General features: G+C 34.7%; 1 protein-coding gene across 13 annotated transcripts in view; it reads right to left on the minus strand.

Annotated features, from left to right (window-relative positions):
• The window catches only part of MLIP (muscular LMNA interacting protein), a 240,687-nt gene that overhangs the window by 80,800 nt on the left and 140,125 nt on the right, over nucleotides 1-19,762 (minus strand). For 9 of the 13 annotated variants that reach the window (XM_087857002.1, XM_045802613.2, XM_045802629.2 and 6 more), the window contains 4 exons: nucleotides 15,188-15,259; nucleotides 1,038-1,103; nucleotides 871-954; nucleotides 695-754 (listed from right to left, as the gene is read on the minus strand). In XM_087857002.1, the coding sequence (XP_087713128.1) occupies nucleotides 695-754; nucleotides 871-954; nucleotides 1,038-1,103; nucleotides 15,188-15,259 (282 nt within the window). The remainder of the gene's footprint in view (nucleotides 1-694; nucleotides 755-870; nucleotides 955-1,037; nucleotides 1,104-15,187; nucleotides 15,260-19,762) is intronic. The other 4 variants (XM_087856998.1, XM_045802623.2, XM_087857000.1 and 1 more) reach the window with 4 other exon arrangements.

The raw sequence follows: 19,762 nt of genomic DNA on the forward strand, positions 1-19,762 counted from the left end.
CTGTATTAAGCATTCAAAAAAATAACTTGGAGAAATGTAATATTTTATTCCAACAAATGAAAATGACTACATTATAAGAAATAATTAAATACTCAATTACAAAAATTAACCACTTGGTAGTATTCTAACAATCTAAAATACCCAGGTTTCTGTCTCTCTGAGTCAAAGAACAATGAAATAAGCTTAGTCGACCAAAAGGAAAAAGTTCCAAAATAATACCTGTGTGAAAGCTCTTAGCCTAATGTAACTTCAGTCACTTCCTTACCTACTTCTGCAATTCTAAGTGACCGTGAATTATGTTAAGTACTGAAGCTATGGTATGAGATAAGGGTAAGCCACAAATTTTATACCCGGTTCTTAAAATGCTTCTTTAAATGCCAACATATAAGGACACAGTCTAATACTTTGGCTTTCAAACTGTTTTGAACTTAACCCATAGTTAGAAATAAATTTTACTTTGTATCCCTGTACACACATACTTACATGTAAACAAACTGAAACATATGTCAACAATACTACTCACTACTTGCAATAGAGTCTGATATTTTATATTCCTACCATTCTGTTTTTAAGATGCTGGTTGCTATCCAACTAAATTGACTTCCCAATTCACTATGGGGCCTTAACCGGCAGTTTAAAACCACGGATCTAGTCACTCTTATGGTTCAGCAAATTATATTAAATATATACATACTTTCATTGTGTCAGAACCCAACAATGTCTGTGAGGAACTTGAAGGAGAATCAGAAGAATGCTGGAAAAGAAAAAGAAAAAAGAAGGACAAACCTAAGATGCATCATACTCAAAAAGAGGAAAATGAAGAGAAGCGAAGCAAATGTTTGAATTGCACATTCTAGTCTAAGGCATTACCATAGACAAGGAATCCTGTAAGACCTTATCAATGGTAGCACAGAGCTCTTCAGTTTGCTGCCTGAGCTGTGCAGGGGAACAAAACTGGAAGAATTGAAACCAGGTACTGAGTTAGCGATGAGTTTCAGGATTTTGTTTCAAAAGCTTGGGTAATCTGAAGTCATTACCTCCAGAGGTGGGTCTAAAGTGTTGTCCTTGAAGATACTTTCAGTCTTGGCTGGTTCATTGAGTGCCTAGTGATAAATGAAATAGTTCTCAGGTGAGGCTTTTAGTTAAATATACACGGAGTAGAAAAGTCTCTTCAAAGAAAGGCTTGTATATCTCAATATTTCAAAAAGGAAAAAAAAAAGACTTTGAATCATTTGATGATGAGCTATTATTTGGCATGGAGGCGTTGCTCACATCCGTCTAGTTTCTTCAACGTAATGAGTATCTCCAATATAAGGTGTTGAAATAAAGAAAGGAAGCTGAGCTTTGTAACATACACACTGGAACTTGGACACGTTATATATCCAGATGAGTCTTGTCCCCTTCAAAGAAGTCACTTTGGGAAGCTACGCAGGGAAATAATGATGTAGCCATTTCTCAAAATACTACAAAAACTATTTTTGAGGAAATGCTCTGGGCCAGTTTAACAAGAAACATGCGCACACAGGAAAGAAACTTGCCTCATTTTTAATCATTTATATGCAAAAAGTTTTGGTTACTTTATTCATCAGACTTGGCCTCAAATGACATCCAAATCTTTTGAAACATACTTTTTATTTATTGTGAGATAGTTCAGGTATCTACTTCAGATATAGAGTTCGGGTATGGAGAAAGGAAGATGGCACACTGTAGAGGGTACGTACTCTGTTAAGAAGAATTAAAGTATTACAAAATAATGGAAACCAGTGTGTATTCCTCCCTGCTCGCTTTTTCATCTTCCATATGCACCTGAGAAGTCATCACTCATTGATTTTGTGCTTATCATCATGTGTATGTCTTTAATTTTTAAAACATATCAATATATTTATACATCATTAAACAATATATAAGGTTATGTTGTACAATTCTTCTAATTTCCTGTAAGTACAACATATGCTCCTGGAAATTTTGGGGTTGGTTTGTTTGTTTTAAACCACTTTACTGAGGTATGGTTGACATACAAAAAGCTGTACCTATTTAATGGATGCAACTGATGTATTTGGAAACAAGTATATATCCATGAAACCATGTTGATGTTCTATGGCCATAAACACGTCCATCACCTCTGAAAGTTTCCTCTTGCCCTTATTATTGTTTTCCATTTAGCTCTTTATTTAGTTGTTTTACCTCCACATTATATCCCATTGTATGCAAATTCCTCAACAAAACGGATACTTCTTCTAGTGCTGAATATTTAGGGTGCTCCCATATTTTTCCTATTAGAAACTGTAACAACTATCACCTATGTACACATTTCTTTACAACATATTTGTAGTTTAAGATTAAAGATATTGAATTTGCCTAATAATTTTTGAGGTTGGGCATCTTTTTGGTGTTTACTGGTTATTCATGTTTCCTTTTAATACTTACTCATGGATCTATTGGGTAGTCTCCTTTTTATTCATTTGTCGGAAAATCTTATATAATCTGGTTGCAGAGTATTTGTCAATTAGACGTGGTGCAAACGTCTTCTCCCAGTCTTGCCTTCCCTTTTCATGATTTCCATGATGTGTTATGATAACACACACAAGTTTGCATTGCAATATAGTCAAAGTTTTCATCATTTTCCTTTGTGATTGGTGTTTCCTTTAAGAAACTCTTTCTTAACTAGTAAGTCACTCCCTTGAGTGGGAGTCTTAAAAGCTGGCATGCTACATATGTGGTCTAAATCCTTCATGCTTCACGGAGAAGCTGGGATTTGGGGAGTCTCTCCCAACTGCATGGAGCTGTGCCAGTATTAGAGTTTATAAGGACAGTGTGTCTCAGCCTTTTTTTTTTTTTTTTTTTCACCTGTGTTGATATTCTCATTCACCCAGTGTGTAGGAGTCACTCACATAGTTTCTGGATTTCTCTCACAGGGAATTACTCCACGTACAGCTGTACATTTGGGTGTCTGCGGGAGGAGGGAAGTTCAGAAGCCTCCTATGTCGCCATCTTGGTCCCATTCCTTTATCATCTCTCGTATTTCTTTGCATCTACCTACTTTTTTTAGTAATCAATTTCTCCAGAGAACAATCAGCTTCTCATCTCTTAATTGGACTACATTTTGGCTTTGATTTTCTTTGGCATATTCATATTCCATTTCAGTAATATCTGTTCATATCTTTACTAATTCCTTCCTTCTACATTTTTTTGGATTTATCCTGACCTTCCTGAATATATTCCTTTTGTTGCATTTCACAGGTTATGATATGTAGTATGATCACTGTCATTCAATTTTCAATACATCTTTAAACATTTCTGTTAATATTTCTTAGACTCATGGGTTATCTAAAAGTGGTTTTCCCTTTTAATTTTTAAAAATATGAGGATTTTTCCCAATTTTAAAATTACCTACTAATTTAGTTATATTATGGCCAGAGAATTTCTTCTTCATAATGTGACTTTTTATGAAGTTTGAGATTTATGACATAAGACATGGTTTTGTAAATATTCCATTTGTGCTTAAGAAAATATGTATCTTCTAACTGTTGTCTGCAGCCTTCATGTGTGCAAGTGTGTATGTATCTGAAATTATTCATTATTTTGTTCGAATTATCTATAGCTTTACTGGGTTTTCTGCATACTTATTCTATCAATAATTGAAAGTGCTATCATCAGATCTCAGGGAATTATAGTGGGTCTGTTAATTTCTCCCTGTTGATACCAGCAATTTTTGTTCAACATAGGTTGAAGCCATTTTATTAGCTATGTTCATAATTAGAAGTATTCCTCCCTCATGAATTAAATATTTAGCATTATGAAGTGACCCTCTACCTCACTAGTAATTCCTTATGTCTTAATAACTATTTTGCCTGATATAAGCTAATGCTTTGATTAGCATTTTACTAGTACATCATTTTTTGCCTCTTTTTTTTCAAGTTCCTGCATTCAAACATTGAAAATCAGTGGTTTATAAATAGCAGTGTCCAGAATTCACTTTTTGATCCAGTTTAATCTCCATTGTCTTTTAATTGGAGAGGTTAACATTTTTTATTACAATCACTTATATATTTAGGAGCTCCAGTGGCGCAATCGGTTAGCGTGCGGTATTTATACAATCACTTATATATTTAAATGTTTCCAAAAAATTTATTTTATTTTTGTTTCACCCTTCCTATTTTATTTTTATTCAATTTTTGAATGTTTTAATTGATTAAATTTGTTTTTTTCAACTTCATTTTCCCTCTACTAATTTGGATATCATGGCAAAGAAAATGCTATGTGTTCACCAGAGACTTTCATTTTCTCAGACACAGATACACATTTCCTTGGTCTCAAGAATTTAGGTATGAGCTTGTGACTTATTGTTGTGAAATAAATATGAGTAGAAGTCATACATAACCTCTGGTGCTAAGAGTAGATATGACTTTCCATCATTCTCTCTTTCACCTTCTTCAGATAACTAAGATACAAAATGGAAGCAGACTAGCTTCCTAAATCACTGAATTACTTAGAACTCACGTGGGAGAGCCAAAATGAACTCCACCAAACTGTGATATGGAAAGGACATAAACAATGATTGTGTTAAACCACTGGAATATCAGGGTTTGTCCACTGTGGCAGTGAGTGTGGCTTACGTTAAAACTAATATAAATATTATAGACTTCTTTTTTTATAAATTAACCTTGAAAATTTTTCTGTTTATACCAAGGTTTAAACCAAGCAATACAAATTCTAGATTCAATTCACATATTATTCAAGAGTCTAGCAATTGTATAGCTCTCTTGACCCCCTACCCTTGTTTTTACGTTCTAATTGCCTTATAAATACATTTAAATATGTTGCCAACACCACGTTTTCATGTTTTAATTTTTGCCTTAAACAATTATATGTATGTTAATGGAATTTTTACAAAATAATGTTTTATAGTTATCCACATATTTATTATTTTCCATGCTCTGCATTCCTTCCTGAAGTTTTGAGTTTCTATTCACCATTATTTATCTTTAGCTTGACAAACTTTCTTTAGCATACTTTATCGTACAAATCTGTAATCAACGAATACTCTTAGTCTTCTTTCAGCTGAAAATATCTTCATTTTGTCTTCATTCTTGAAGGGATTTTTCCCTAGCAACACAATTAAGGTTTTCTTCCTCTCTCTCTCTCTCTCTCTCAGCATTTAAAGGTGTCATTCCATTGTCTTCTGGCTTCCACTGTTTCTAATGAGAAGTTAGCAATTATTGAATTGTTGTTCCTCAGTATGTAATGCATTATTTTTCCCTGACTTCTTCCAAAATTTTCTCTTTAAATTTGATTTTTAGAAGTTTGATTGGTATATGCCCAGGCATGGTTTTCTTTGAATTAAAACATTTTGGGGATTATCTGAGCTTCTAAAAAGCATATACTTACATAATATGCCAAATTTGGAAAAGTTTTGGCTATTAGTTATTCAAATATTTTTTCTGCCCCATTCCCTCCTCTTCCTCTGAGACTCTAATTACATTTTGATATCATCCCCCATGTCACTGGAACTCTGTCCATCTATTCAATTGTGTTCCCTTTTTATTCAGATCAGGTAATTTCTAGCAATTTATCTTCAAGTTCACTGACACATTTGCATCTTCAATTTTTTCTTAAACAAATATAGCGAATTTTCTATTTCCAATGTTTTATTTTTCAACTCTAGAATTTCCATTTGAGTCTATTTTAGTTTCTATTTTTGAGAAGGTCTACATAATTCATTATCCACATATTTTTCTTTATACCCTTGAGGATAGTTACAAGAACAGCTTTAAAATCCTTGCTAGCTAATTGCAACACTGGAACATCTTTGGGTCAATCTCCATGAGTTACATTTTCTCTTTGTGGATGGTTTACATTATCCTGTTTCTTTGTATGTCTAGAAATTAGAAATTTTTGGATCGTAGATACTTTGTTATTGTTGTTTAGTTTTAGCAGGCAATCAAGTCAGCTCCAAACTCTGTCTCCCTGACGGTGGGCAGCAGCTGGAATCTCTGTTCGGTTATTTTATCCTTAGCTGGGCTTAGCTGGACTTAACAGGCACAAGTATAATTCAATGGTCATCCAGGGGTTTGGACAGAGTATATAGGCAACATCTGCAGCTTCCTTTCTGTGACTCACTCTTTTCCCAGATTCTCCCCTTTCTTTGATTCCTCATCGCATAAGCCTGCCGGTTTCTTGCTGAGTTTTCGTTTGCTACATAGTAAAGAGACAAGGAGCCTCCCTTAGATGAAAAACTCATAAAGTCTAGAAAATCACTCAACTCCATCTCTTTACAAACATTGACTACTGCAGTTTCTACCCGCTCTTGGTCATGGGGTCCAGTACTTTTAGACAATTAATTTTTTGTATTTTGCCCACAGTTTACCATAGTTTCCCACAAAAGAATTGGTCCAATACCAGCTACTCTTCCATTACTAGCAGGATAAGGAAACAAACTAATTTTAATTTTTTAGCACAAATTTTCCTTATCACAGAGACTGTGTAAATTCAAATCTCAAACCCACTTCAGGGTAGGCTTATGGTTAAAGATTCTCTTTTTTCCTACCCTGAGCTCAGGTTGACATAGGAAGTTTCACTTGTCATATCCCTTTACGAATTTTTTTTCTTTTCCATCTTGTAATTGAGAGTGTAACCCTTCAAAGACCCTGGCTTTATGATAGGGAGACAATTCTAGTCCTCATCTCACTCAGCCCCAAATCTTTCCTTTCACCAAATTGATAGTAAATCCCAATCCTTATGATTAGTGAGCACAGTATCTTCAGAATAACTAAGAAGTCTACATTTCAACTTGCTTTTGGTATTTGATCTTTGGGGATCCTCTACTTTTTTATGAGCTCAGCTTCATATTTGGGGTGAATCACATGCAAATGCCATATTCAACTGAAAATTACAGGCTGTCCCATCCCATTATTTAGATTAACCTTCTATTTCTCATTTCTTCATTATCAGTATGATATACGCATATTCGCACCAGAAAGTGTCACACAGCTGTGGAACCATGCAATCTAAGGCTCAACAGAATCAATTTTTCACCTTCTAACAGAGCCAGTGATATAACAGATCCAGAACTATTAATCTTTACCAACAGGAACCATGTGAAGATGCTAGTTGTCATTTTGGCCTAGGATATGTTCCTAAGAATTCAGAAAAGTTATATCTAAAAATAAGAATTTACCATCTCCTCATTTCAATAAGTCACAAAGGAAAATTTTGTCTGGACATTTTTTTGGAAAATCTACTATTCTGCATTAATTAACACAATATAAAACATTACCTATGGTAACCTAATAGAAATGTGTGAGAGTGCCTCTTTCTTATCATAAAAATTTTCTCTTTTGCCTTCCTCCTTTTCCTCTAAACTTACTAGTAATGAGTAATGTAGAGCAAGAATGGAAAATTTCATAAAGATAACTCCTAGCTGGTGTTCAGATAGTTTAATTTTTCTCTGACACAGTGTCTTAATTACCTATCTACCTTGCTGTTATGGGCCTGGCCAAATACATGACCCCTACCACGGGGCAGCTGGAACCAACAGTTTCTTAGTCAGATATATTCACAGCCTTGAGGAAGAGAATGCTGCACACCACACTGGGCCACACAAGGGTTGTGCTCAGGTACAAAGTAAACAACCGGGGGTGGTGGAAGGCAGGCTTTGTAGTATCAAGAGGGTGATGTCCGTGTCCCCCGGTTTGTAGAAGGTTGTGATTGGCTTGTTTGATTCAGAAGGAATTGCACCTGGTCAGTTTGGTAAGGAGGGTTAGGGGACCTTATCTGGGGGTGGACAGTGGGGAGGGGAACTTGAAGCTAGGCTACTTGAGGCCCCTCCGATTTCACTGTATGTCAAAGTGGCACATAATATGGGGCCTTAATTTTAGACTTTATGCCACACACGGCTTCTAATTACAATGATAATTATGGATAAGAAAAAAGTCAGAAATTAATGACAAGGACTAGGAACAAACTCCTCAGGGGAGCAGTTTGATCTAGTCCTTCTTCACCTTTCCAATTATACCTTCTATTTTCTCTTCATCTGCAAGCTGCTCTTCAACCACAAAGAACCACTTGAATTCTTTGACCTTGTGGTTACCTTTTAACTACATGTTATTAACTCTGCCAAGATTGTCCTTCCTTCACTCTCAGCTCACTTCAAGGATTCCTATTCATCCCTAAAGATCCTAATCAAATTCCTTTAAGAAGTATTTTTGGCCCTCATACTAGGAAAAGAATGGGCACCATTTCACTTTGCACATACTTTAAGCATATTATAGCATATATTTTCAACAGTATCTCTAACCAACTGGACCATTTGTCCCTATCACAATCAGAAAAATATGGAATTTATCTTTATAACCCCAGGATAGAGCCAGTGATCTGTGATCAATAAAGATTTTTAGGATGAATTGAAAAGGTAAAGCAACAACTAAATGGAGTTAAGTGAATAAATGAATCCTACAAATAATATGATTTTAATCCTCCTCGGTAAAATGTTCTAGAGAAGTAGCTTAAACTCTTTGAATATTTTAAATAACAAATACTTTACTTTTTTTTCCCCTGAATTTCAGTTAAATTTGTTTACCATCAAAGATCTGAGCATATGATTGGTGTTAATGTAATGAGCAGGTGTTTTTCAGCCACAATCAAATCAGGTTAATATCTTGGTTACTCTGTAGGAACTTACTACAGGCAAACACAACTTTCAGTAGCCCATTTAAAATATTGAAATTTACTCAAAGAATGAAAAAACTATCTACTCAGAACCCTTGGAAAATTAAGGATAATTGGTCTTAGGTGAATAATGCTAAAACTTTGAAATAGGACAATACTCAGACTGCATTAAAATTTGGAGAAAAGATTATTTTGAGTTTCAATAGCTTGGAAATTTACTAGAATTGATTTTTCTTAAATTAATGAGTAGCTATTTGTCAAATGTATCATCTTGATTCACTCCTGCCAGCCATAAAGAGTTTTTTTCTCTGTGGTACAAAAATATATTTAAATGAAAATATATTAAATCTCCATTAAAAAGAACTCTAACCATAGATTGCTTTTTGACACCTTAGCCAGCAGGAATGTATTGATGTTTTTTTAGATTTATTAATTTTGAATGGAGTTGTCTCAGAATATTCTCCAATAAAAGATTTTTATTAAAAATGTATATTTTCTACCAAATTGGACTATAACCAAGTGAGACATAAATGGTGAATGCTTTGAATCCTATTTTTTAAAGATTCTTAACTAATGTAAGTTATCAGGAATATTTTCATTAAAAGTAGTTATCTTTTGCTCAGAACATTCAACTGTGCAGTCCAATTTTTAAAAAGAGACCTAGTAAATCAGATTTTGAGTAGAAAATGGTTTCTGAGTGCAGCACTACATTATAATTAAGAGCCAAGGACTATGAACGAGCACTGTAAATCAAAGTTCTTATGGGACTATGTGCCAGTAACTATAATAGGTGTTTCTCACCTGAAAGGAGAACTCTGATGGAACTGCAGGCACTTTTAAGTCAGATATATTAAATCAGTCTAACCTGCTCTTAGGAAATAGGATTAAGTTCTAAAAATCTGAAGACAGCATGAATCAATTGTACTCTAAATAGAGCCAGAAAGTAAACTATTTTCAAAGGAAGAATAATCTAAAAGGGCCCATAACTTTTTGTGATGCCTAGACTGTCTAGTTAGATTGGATTTCAGAAATTTTATGGGCCAGTTACTCTGTTTTAGTCATGATCAAATTAACCCCCCCACAAAAAGACCAATGCTAAACCTAAGTGCTCCTATACTTTGTTAATCTGGCCAGCTATGTATTTGGTAGAATAAATCCTCTGAAGACGACAAAACCCTTGTTTGATTTGCAGTCATTAACAAAAAAGCATTTGTAGGATTAGAGATATCCGCAGCCAATAAATCTCACTTTGATTATATAGTTGGAGATTCAGGTCCGAGTAGCATTTAGATCTGAAGAAAAGGGGGAAATGTACACTGTAAGCCAAAAGGGCTTCCAGATAGTTAAAAGTACAGCTTCTTTAAAGATAAAGACATATTTATCATTACATTATTTTCACTATTGGTTTAAAATGTTCAACAATTGAGGAAATCTACTTGGCGTTTATAATCCCAAAATCTTTGAAGGGTTGAACATCTGTGCCTACCACACAGAAGGAAGGGAATTTCTGTAAACCATTACAGCCTATTTCAAACCCATTCATTAAGACTCAATAGCAGGAGAATTCATATTTTTCCTTCATTTAATCAAGGACGTCAGAAAGGTGTGCCTTGTTTCCAGTCCAAACCAACTTCATTGTAATGTGCCTCATCTCAGTAACTCAAGGAATCAGAGCTGGTTTGTAAACTTCACTCACTCAAGTCTCAGAGCTAAATCACTTCCAATTCTCTTTCATTGTTCCTCACTAAAAAAAAAAAAAAAAAAGGCAAAACCAAACAAAAACTTTTGTTGCTCTAATTTGATGAGGATTTTAATATATTTTAGCAAGTAATGAGAAAAAAGTATTTTAGACAGAAATCCAAAATCATCATTTCTTGCTCCATATTTCACTTTAGCTAGTTGATGTCACTGTTGCATTGTGAACAGGAAAAGGCTGGGAAATAATCATGTAAGGTCCAATTCACCCACATACTAGCTCTGTTGCTGTGGGGGATTTACTTGGCATCTTTGAACATCAAAATCTTCACAGAGTTGTGAGGATAGCAAAACATTTAGCTCAGTGTCTGATTTACTAGAATACTCAATATGACAGCCACTATGATTGTATTTTCTCATTGTTAAAATGTACCAAGTCCAAAATCAACTTACTTCCCTTATAGTGGAAGGCCCTTTATAGCTTTTCCATGGAAGTAGAATTGAAGTTTATTCTATCCTAAAGAAAGATTCTTAATTATCATCACCCCAATTATCATACATTAGGGTCCTTAATTTTTATAATTCTATGAGCAAAGCTTAAAATCCTATGAAATAAAATTGAACATATTAGTGACCTAACCAGCTGCAAATTAAATTAATTCATTCAATGAACATTTAACAAAAAACTACAATATTCCCTCAAATAGTTCATAGTAGAAAAAAAGAAAAAACACCTACCAACGCGTATAATTAAATATGGTTTGGTAAGTGCTTTAAAAGAGACATGTGCATGGTATACAACTGCCTAGGGGAAACCAACTGGAATAGATTTAGGTCCTGGGCACTTTTCCATTGCCAGAGAAATGGGAACGCATTCACTTGTACTCATCAATTAAGAGATGTCTCTCTAGTATAGGCCATATGCTAAGCTAGCAACCAGATTTTGTTAAATTTTTGAGACATGCAGAGATCTTAAAATATTCTCACCCAAAGACATATGTTTAATCAGATTAAAGTTTACCGACTCATGCTTTAAAAATTTAAGCTGGCAATTTAGAATAAATTGATTTAAAAACTGACATCTCAAATCTTAACTATCCATTTTTATAGCACAATTTTTACAATTGTCTTCAGAATGGCTATTCTTTAACTTCCTTCCACTGGGAAAAAAATAATTCTTATTTTAACTTTTATTTAAATAATTAACCCTACAATTTAAATGTGCTATGTATAAAATTGAGCTACTCTATTATTCTTCTTTCAAACTCACATAGCTTATGAATTAAATGTGTCTTGAAAATGGCAGATAGCAATGCCATTTGTTGGAAAATGGTACCTAACTCTAGCCTTGTTTTTATCCTGAGGAATACTTGTGAGGAAAGGAACAGAGAACTTAAATTGCTTTAAAAAATATTATTTCATGGAAAAATATGAATCACTTGTGAAACAATAAAGACGCATACTGTTTTATTTCATGGAAATATTCCTTTCTTCATCTTTCCTTTCCTTAATATAATTTCATAATAAAAATAAAACGCCATTTACTTAGAATGTTAATATGAGTCCTTCAGTTTAATTTCAATTTTTTTACCTATTGCTCTCAGACCCAGATGATAAGAAGAAAAATTAATTGATAAGAAAAAGATCTTTAGCATTCTCTGAAAAGAACAGTAGCACACAGAGCAAGACTGAAAAGTAATGTCCATTTCAAAATTATTTCCTCTACAATACTGTTGAACATATTGTAATAAGGTTTGTGGACAGTCACAAATGCAAGCTGATCTGATTACTTTGTTCCTGCTTTATAATCACTTGTATTTCATCCTCATCTCAATCTTGGAGAAGATGATTATTGGCAGGAGATGAAGCCAAAGACTATGAAACTAACACGTTAAAATATGCCTTACATTTATCTCTTCCTATAAAGCCTTAGTTAAGACTTTAGCTAAAAATGCTTTCTTCCTAAATGTTCATGGGGGGAAAAAATTACAGAATACAGAATAAGCTACAAATTTAAGTTTTGATGCAGACAATAAATTACAGAACAGAACTCCCAGAAACCTCACGTCCCCTGCCAACAAAATGTACTCTTGAAAATGATGGGTTTCATCTAGGGGTGATTAAAGCTGAAACCAATCCAGTGATTCAATAATAGCTTAATATGTGATTGAAAGGGATGCCTGTACTTCAATTTGGAGGAAATCTTGCTTTTAAAAATAGTATTATTTCTTAAAGTGATTCTAGTTCCTCATTAATTATACCATATACTATAAAAGAAAATATGGTATAAAACATCAACGGTGAGTTTAATGTAGTTAGGGGGGAGAATAATGGTTAAACTGTCTAAATTAAATTCGTTAGTTCTATTTTTAAAAAATTCCACAGCATAGACCCTAACAGAATATTATAATGGGACTGCAGCATCCCCTTTCCTTTTAATTGTGGTGTTCTGTGTAATATTAAAGGGATCTCAGAAAATATTCCAAAGTGTTAATTCTTCCCCAAACAGAATTTCTGATGATTAGAGTCTTAATTTTCCTACTCATTTCAGAAATAAGTCCCTTTGATTTTAATGGCCTAGGTTGAGTTCTAGTATATAAACAGATGAATAAAAAGACCTAAAGTACTGGATTTATTTTTTTAAAAAACTACCACCATGAAAGGAGCTTGGAAATACCATTCAATATTAGTGAATATGGACATAAATGCTGATAAAATCTCGAGATAGACTTTTGTTATTTGAAAATTCTTACAAATTAAAGTTTCTCATGGAACAACACACAATATAGAAAAGCCAGCAAGAAAGAAAAAAAAGTGAGATTATACAACTCTAAAGAAAAAACAAACATATGTCATATCTTGTGACCTTCTAACAATTCATGTATCTATGGTCCAAAACAAATTTCTCTTAGCCAAGAGACAATTACCCACATTAGTGTTTATACAATTGTCAATCCCCCCTAGAAAAACACTATTGTAAGTTAGACATCATGATATTTATATTTTGTTGTACTAAAAAAAATTTTCCTAAAGAGTCTGTCTTATTGAAAATTTAAAACACAAAACCCTCCTCTGTATGCACTTGCACTAGATTCAAAACATAGTGATGTTACCGTATACATTTATGAAATAGGTTTGTGATGATACTGGAACTTAAACTAATGATTCTTCATTTTTAATGACCAACTAATAGATGATAAGTTCTAAAATACACTTACTTGGAAGAGAAGAGAGCTGGTAGACAAAGATTCTGGAACCAATAATGATATCCAGCCTCATCTTACAAAAGTCTTTTTAGAAGAGTTAACTCTTATTTTTCTAAATAGAAAACTAGTATAGTGGTAGCCCACAGGTACAGGAGAATGTGCTAGGTTATGTGAGACAAGTATGATGGAGGGACAACAACAGGCCCCTATTTTCTTTGCCTGGCACTGAGTTTCTGTAGAGTCAGACACTGTGACCATATTTCAGAAATAACCATCTGAAATGGGCAGAGGGTCTGCGGTGAGAAAACATTGCACTATGACTCAACATAACAACACCAGATAAAGGATAAGGGACAACTTGGGAAAGTGTCACTTCCTGCATCCTCCTAAGCCTCCTGAAATCAGTGCTGAGGCCCATCTCATCTTTTCATGAGCTATAAAAGGTAGAAATTCAGAAGAGAAGCTAGAGAAAAACTTGCCAATCTCTCTGCAGTCCAGCAACTCCTCAACCCCAGAGTTGAAAGCATTCAGACATAGAGAGCATAGACTCTGGACCACATGTAGATAAATCAGAGTTAGTGATCAGAGATGATAATAAAAGAGATACTGCCCACTAACACCCACCTGTATGCTACTGAGCATCTCCTACTTGTGATTCCTACATTTTAGACAAGAGATCATGCAAAGATTTTATTTCCCAGATCATACTAAAATAACAAGCAAGTAAATTCATAAACCAGTGGTCAAAAGACCACCGGGTTGGCAAACATTAACATTTTGACAAATGATAATAACAATATTTGAAACACTATAATTACACAGAAAAAAAATAGGCTTAATGCACCGAGATAAACTGCCTAAATAAATATCATAAAAATAACATGAAATGAATAATTTCATTGGCTTGGTAATTGATTTCACTTCAATTCTGATATAATCCTCCATTTGGCCTTCATTTGCGCATATGTAATGTGCTTATTTAACAAGAGGCTTTAATTTAATTTACCTACTGAAGCAGAAACCTGTAATTTTATAATTAATAACTCTTAATAGCAAAGCAAAAATGCCCTAGAGGCACGTGAAAGCAGCTGGGACACTGGAAATGATCTTAATCCTCTTTCCCATTCATGGAGGTAGCATCAGGGCCTGGTGAGAATGGACAAAGAGGTTTAGCCCATGCTAGGTTCTAAGTTGGATACTCAGCTAACATGTTTCTACCTTGTAGAAACCACTGCTAGTCACCAAGTCTCGACCAAACTGGCCAGTTGCTCTCATGTAACCCCATTTTGCTTCTACTCTTTTGATCAGTGTGAAAAGAGGTAGAAGCTCCTAAATATAACAACCACTTAAAATTCCAAAGGACAGGGATCTATTCAAATCTGAATCAAGTTTCCCAGGTCTGCTTTACAGTGGACTGGACAATTCTAAGCCCATTTTGAGCCTCTGGTGATAAATCAATGATGTCTCAAATTCTATTCACCAAGATGCTTTCATCATGTGACCCTAAACTAAGAGCAACATTTTAGTAAAAGCAGAACTTCAAAACAGACATTTTAGAACACATAACAAAAACAACACTAGAAACATAAAATTCCCTCTGCTTTTGAGCCAACACTGACCTTCTGTTCCAAAAGCAATGTGTTTGTAGGGATTGCTGCAAAAGCCTTGTAGCTTGACTTGGTCTTGTATTGCTAGAATGAGTAACCAGAAGGCAAGAGTGGAGATGAAAAGGGGGGAGAATAGAACATAATTTTAGACTAGTTCTGCCAAGTTAAATGACACGTTATCAAATGAAGAAAACAGTTATTACAACTTGTTTTTGACAGAAAAAATTAGCTTACCATGTTAATATTTTATTAGAATGAGAAACAAAGGAGTATCACGGTAAAATATCAGCCTGGGGATTATAGGCAATTATGTGCTATACAGTTTCAGAACTTAAAAACACCCATTTCTACAAAGTTACGTATAAATTTCTCATAAGCAGTGTGTTCTTCATAGGAGTACTACTAGTCTATAAATGTGGGCAGGATTTTTGGGTTTTTTTGTTTTGGTTTGCTTAATTCTCAAAGGAAAGGGGTTCTTCTTTATAGTGCCATAATTAACAAACGTTATGCCAATGCATTTAATTGAACCCTTGATACATTCTCTTGCATCATTCATTAAAACGAGGGTCAGAATACATAAAATTTAGCAGCAATATTTAACAAGTAGCATATTTTGAATAGAAGCAACATCAGCAATTTAACTCCATAACGAAAAAACTAGAAAGCCAAAATTTTGGTCTTAAATTCACTTTTTTAAACTTCATCATCTCCTGCTCTTTCTAATGCAGTGATATTAATGCATCAAATGACAAAACATCTTGAATTTTAAATAAAACTTGGAGTAATATGGTTCAGTTTTGTGGAGTATTCATAAGAGAGGGTTGAGCCTGAGGAAGTTGTATGAATCAGGACACTATGCATAATCAAAAGCCCAGTTTTGATATTGTTCTGGGTCCCACACTGCTTATCCAAGGTCAAGGCTCCTGTCGCTTCAAAAGCCCCTGTCTCAGACAGCCTCCCCAGGGGCCCAGAGCCAGCTAGAAATTGGCACATGACTCCCAAGCCATCTTATTCCCTGGGCAGACCACAGGATCATAGAAGAAGACATGATAGTCAAATAAAATAAAGCCTTGTTTTATGGATATAATTGAAGTAATCTTCCATTAAAATGATGTGAGGAAGGTAAGGTAACAGATTCATTTTCCTTAGAAACAAGGTGAGGTAGAGAAAAATCAAAATGTCAGGCCTGGAGGAAAAGTCTCAAGTGCCTTCAAGCCCTTGTCTCTATACTGACCCAGCACTCTATAGTCCCCAAAAGACATATTTTGGATAAGGACTGAAAATGAAATGCCATCTCTTTGTGGAGACTAAGAGCTGGCACTTAGTACTAGGCAAATTATATACACTGCCTCATTTAATTTTACAGAAGCCCTATAGCTGAAGAACCAGTAGGGAAAGGAGGCACAGTACGGTCAAGTGACTTGTCTAAGATACCCAGCTTATAAAGAACAGAAAGAGGTTTGGAACACAGGCCTGTTGGGATCCAATATCCATGCTTTCTCTATAAGATAATATTTTCTCTCAAAGAATATCTAAGCAGACAAAGAATACATAACAACATATCATTAATACTCCATGATGGTTTTATGGATACTTAATTGTAATAATAGTTTTAATAATAATAATAGTTAACAATCACGATGAGCCAAGTACCATTCTAGAAGCTTTATGTGCATTACCTCATTTAATTATCACAACCAACCTATTAGGTAGATTCTATGTCACATCCAGTTTACATATGGAAACTAAAGTACACAGATACTGAGTAACTTATCTAAGGCCACTAGGTAGTAAGTCATAGCTGGGATTTGGACGCAGGCACACAAGTCAACAACTGTGCACTCATCTACCGTAGGCCCTTGCCTCTCATCTCAGGACACACAATCATTTGCATTGTTTGTTCTCCTATCCCCAACTGCCCCGAAGTATATAGCTGGATAAGCCTGTACAGAGAGATATGTTGTTATCGTACACATGATGCCAGAGAATCTTAGAATTACATATGATATTAAAGGCCATCTCATTCAACCCCTTCATCCAAGACAAGAATCTCTCTGATCAATCCTCTGTTCAGCTACCACATGAACACTTGCCTATCTCCCAAGACAGCACGTTTAGGCCTAATTGTTAAAAGTGATTTAAAAAAAAAAAATGCTCCCTTATTCTGAGCCAAAATATGCTTCCTGCTAACTTACTCCATTGGTCCTTTCTCCCCACCTTGGAATGGTGACACACATAAAGAGCTCGATTCGGCAAGGTAGTCGTGCTGCTGTTTCCACCAAGCCCTCCTTACTGATCCTCAATGGAAAAATTTCACTATCTTCATCACTTTCTTCTGTCAATATTCCTTTACATATTGAAAAGGTGTGTGTTGGGGTTCTTGGCTCAGTCAGTTAAGCATCTGGCTCTTGATTTCGGCTTGGGTCAAGATTCCGGGGTCATGAAATTGGGGTATGTCAGGGTCCACACTAGGCATGGAGCCTGCTTGGGATACCCTCTCTCCTTCTCTCTCTGCCCTTCCCCACACTCATGCACTCACTCTCTAAATAAATAAATAAAATCTTTTTTAAAAAAGGTGTGTGTTAAACTAGATTTATTTTTAACACAAAATAGAATATGATCGTCACCTTGAAGATATCGCCAATAAACTCAATTAATACAATGAAGATAATAATAACTGGACTTGTCTCCTTGGTTTTTGTGGTCAGTTTAGAATATACAGGAGGGTGAAGTTAGAGTCATTTCGTATTGTTGGATCACACCAAGTATGCTACCACCTAAAATCCCTAATGCTTTCATTTTTTTTTAACATCCATTGAAATTAAACTCTATCATGTAGTTTTGTTTTTTTTCTCTAGACCCCTAATAGTACTTCAGGCATTATCTCTATCCAGTTTCATCTGCTTAGTATTGCAAACTACGAAGATAAGAATTTTTATATTATTTCATGAACTATTTTGTTAGGTAAGTCATTTTTATCTTCATTCAAGTCCATATACCAAGGATAAGGAGCTCTTGGCTCCTGGGTCCTACCAACCTGGTGGACATCAATCTATCCTGTAAATCTATCTGGATATGACAGTTCAACTAATGAATTCATTCAACAAAATATTATTGAGTATCTACTTTGTGACCTACATTGCTCTAAGTATTAGAGATTCAGTAATGAACAAAATAGCCAAAGACTTTACTCTCTAGAGCTCCCATCCTAATAAACAGAGACAAACTAAAAGCAAAGAAATAAGAAAGCAAAAAAAGTCATAGCGAGATAAATAATTCACAGAAAATTCAAATAGGGTCTTGGAATAGAAAGTGACCTCAAGGTTGCTTTAGATTGGGCACTCAGAACAAATGTGAGTTCACAGAAAGATGTCATTACACCACACATGGCTTTCCTTATTCATGATATCATGAAAAAATCACAAAAGCTAGAACTTGCAAGGCAATTCAATAAACATTTGTTACTTGAAGAAAATGTCTGGTTTTCAGTTATAACTGCTTTTGGAAACAATCACAAACTAAGAATATAGGCAATCATTTTCAAAATTTACCTTCCGTTTTTGTGAAAAATAAAACATATGGCTCACTTCTTTTTCCAGTAAATCTCTTATTTCCCATCATTTACAATAGAAGTAGAAATTTCATCTGTTTGAGATACAATTTATGTAGGCCAGGAGATATGAATTTAGAGCATATAGATGTTTCCTTCTAGTTCTTCATCTATAGGGTTTCATGAGTGTTTAAGACATATGTAGTCTTTCCTTTTCAGTGTGAAAATCATTCTTGCTGAGGGATTTGCTTAGAGATACTTTTTGGGTTCACTCTATTTCTTCAGGATTCTCTTAACAATATTCTAATTTAGAACGTATTTCTTCTTTACCATTTCAAGTCTTTCAGGTGTTAAATTAAATTTATTGGTTTCCCTTCCTTGGTTTAAAATTATAAATCACTCTAGTCAAGGTAAGTATAACTTGAATAGTAGGTTGTAGTGTTAAAGGCTGGAATCACCATCAACTGATCATAGAAGGTAGAACTGACTAGCCTGACCCCAGCAAAAAATTCAATGATACCTACTGTATCTCTCCAATTTGTAATCTGTGCTTTTGGTCAACATTTAATAAATATTTTTTTTCTATTTCTGTATTTTTAGACAGAAACAAAGAGCTCATGTGGCGGTGGGAGGGGGGGAGGAGGAGAGGCAGAGAGAGAGACTCAAGCAGGCTCCACCCTCAGTATGGAGCTTGATCTCATGAGCATAAATCATGACCTGAGCCAAAATCAGGAGTCGGGCGCTTAACCAACTGAGCCACCCAGGCACCCCCAATAAATATTTCTTAAATATTCACTACATGACAGGTGCAGGGTAAAATTAAGGTTTAGAAAAGGAAATGCTATTTTACTACATACATTTATCAGAGTTAATCCTATTTATAAATCCTATTTATCCTGGATAATTGCAACATAAATCCTGGGTATAAAGGTGGGGCCAGCAACACATCTTTCTCCTTCAGAAAATACTTCTCACCACTATCCTATCTGCTATTGCTGATGCCTAAAATTCTACCACAGGCTTCAGTAATAAAGACC

The sequence above is a fragment of the Ursus americanus genome, chromosome 29 (assembly GCF_024610735.1).
Source record: "Ursus americanus isolate L20-20 chromosome 29, mUrsAme1.1.p, whole genome shotgun sequence".
Classification (NCBI taxonomy): Eukaryota; Metazoa; Chordata; class Mammalia; order Carnivora; family Ursidae; genus Ursus; species Ursus americanus.